This window comes from Palaemon carinicauda, chromosome 13 (assembly GCF_036898095.1).
Source record: "Palaemon carinicauda isolate YSFRI2023 chromosome 13, ASM3689809v2, whole genome shotgun sequence".
NCBI lineage: Eukaryota > Metazoa > Arthropoda > Malacostraca > Decapoda > Palaemonidae > Palaemon > Palaemon carinicauda.
In genome coordinates, this window is record NC_090737.1 from 139,515,486 (window position 1) to 139,517,985 (window position 2,500).

Sequence of the window (2,500 nt, forward strand, 5' to 3'; positions counted from 1 at the left end):
TACCTTTTTCCCAAAAGGTGCCAAGCCTTGATGAGGGACAGATGCCAACAGTTGTTGATGAGTGGCACCTTCTGGCAAAGTAATGGTGGCAACTCCTTTCATAGTTTTAGCTGGAACTTTTAGGTGACTCTTCGGAGGAGGAGAACCCATGCCTAGCTCGTCGTGTTGGTTGTGAAAATGATTTTGGTAAACGTAGGGTTCTTGTTGCAATGGTGGGTTTTTCTCTAAGTGGAGGTAGTTTCCAGGTTGTTTGAATTCCAGCTCTTGTGATTGATGTTTTATATCTTCTTCAACAATGTCTGTCAAAGAATGGACTACACTGTTCCGTCTGTTTGGGCTGAAATTTAAAAGAAAATGGAATTAGCTACACTGATGGCAGGGTTGAAATTTAACAGAAAATGGGATTGGCTACACTAGTGATAGGGTTAAAGTGTAATAGAAAATGGAATTAGTTATACTAGTCATAGGGCTGAAATTCAACAGAAAATGGAAATAGCTACAGTGATGACAGGGTTGAAATTTAATAGAAGATGGGATAAGCTACACTGGTGATATGATTGAAATTTAAAAGAAAATGGGAACAACTAATTTAAAAGAAAATAGAAACCACTATACTGGTGATAGGAGTTGAAATTCAAAACAAAATGATATCAACTACACTGGTGATTATGCTAAAATAAAAACAAAACAGCTTTAACTCTAAATACTCCCTTACTTGGAGAATTCTTGGTAAAGTACACTAGTCCCATGATAAGCAGTATATATGTACCACAGTACATAAAGCAGTTATCTAAGTTATAATCATACCTTATATCAAAAAGCTTACACATGTAACTGAATTACTGAAATGTATTTCAACTGCTTCCATCCCATATTTCTCATTTATTCTTATACTAGTGTACGCGACCTGTCAAAAATGATGACTAAGCACATACACGCACACAGATTCAGCCCCTTCCACCCCTTTGCTGACTACAACATGGCAGTTCCGGCAATTTATTGGAGATTGTGGCTTCATAAAGTACTTCTCGGGGTACTCCCTCTCACCTTTCACCAGGGTATGACTACTCCCTCTCCCTACTACCCAAGGGAAAGGGAGAGACCGAGAAGTTATATGTCTGGCAATGCTTCTGAGAGTGACCGGTAAGAATGAAATATACATATATATATATATATATATATATATATATACATATGTATATATATATATATATATATATATATATATATATATATATATATATATATATATATATATTTACTGCATATATATATATATATAATTATTCTTTTTCATATAGAGATTTTGCTGATTAGGGAAAACATTCCACAGTCTATTCAAGTTTCGTCATTTTCAACCTCATGCACCTATTAAAACATTTTTCTAATATATATTATAATAATCATAATCATCACCACAATACGACCTACTTAATTTCCCACGACTGTCGGTATATGACACACACTCCTTCATCTCCTGTCGTTCCTGTCTGTTGACTGGCAAGTGTGCCACTCAAAATAACTATCATTAAGACTGCTTTTTTTGAAACACTTCTAAAACACTCCTACACAAGATGAACGTTCCACAGAGTATAGAACAGGATAAATATTATTCCATACCGACCTAGTTGCATATACCATGCCTCTCTAATGTATGTTAGTGACGTAACATACTGGCTTAAGATAAACATACAGAAGAAGTATGGCCTATAGACAAGGCAACTAGCAATCATCAACAATGGTACTGAGGTATTTTAAAAACCTATTCAGACATCACTGCAGCATCTGTAATAAGGAATGTCTATTGTGGGAAATTATTATGTATTCGTTTCTGAAATTATCATAAAGACAATGGAAGTACGAGACCATAGAATGAAAGATTTCAAGTCTGCGTATTTTGTTTCTTTATGGGGGTGTTCTTTAAAGGTTTAAAGTTTAAAGGCTGATCATGAATGGCAGAGGCAAGGGGCAGTGACAATGCCCTAGGTAGTAGGTTGGCCAGGGCACCAGCCATCCGTTGAGATACTACCGCTAGAGAGTTATGGGATCTTTTGACTGGCCAGAAGGTACTACATTGGAGCCTTCTCTCTGGTTACGGTTTTTTCCCTTTGCCTACACGCATCCACGCTGAATAGTCTGGCCTATTCTTTCCATATTCTCCTCTGTCCTCATACACCTGAAAACACAGATAATCAGACAATTCTTCTTCACTCAAGGGGTTACTGCACTTTAATTGTTCAGTGGCCAGTTTCCTCTTGGTAAGGGTAGAAGAGATTCTTTAGCTATGGTAAGCAGCTCATCTAGGAGGCCACTCCATAATCAAACCATTGTTCTCTAGTCTAGGGTAGTGCCATAACCTCTGTACCATATTCTTCGACTGTCTTGGGTTAGAGTTCTCTTGCTTGAGGGTATATTATGGCACAAAATTCTATATAATTTTTTTTGTTTTGTTAAACTTTTTTCATAGTTTATATAGGAAATATACATTTTAATGCTGTTA

At 36.4% G+C, this 2,500-nt stretch overlaps 1 protein-coding gene across 1 annotated transcript in view; it reads right to left on the minus strand.

The window, feature by feature from the left end:
- Nucleotides 1-2,500, minus strand: part of LOC137651849 (uncharacterized) — a 6,242-nt gene that overhangs the window by 1,114 nt on the left and 2,628 nt on the right. The window contains exon 3 of the mRNA XM_068385068.1: nt 1-337. This exon is cut by the window's left edge and continues 1,114 nt beyond it. Within this exon, the coding sequence (XP_068241169.1) occupies nt 1-337 (337 nt within the window). The remainder of the gene's footprint in view (nt 338-2,500) is intronic.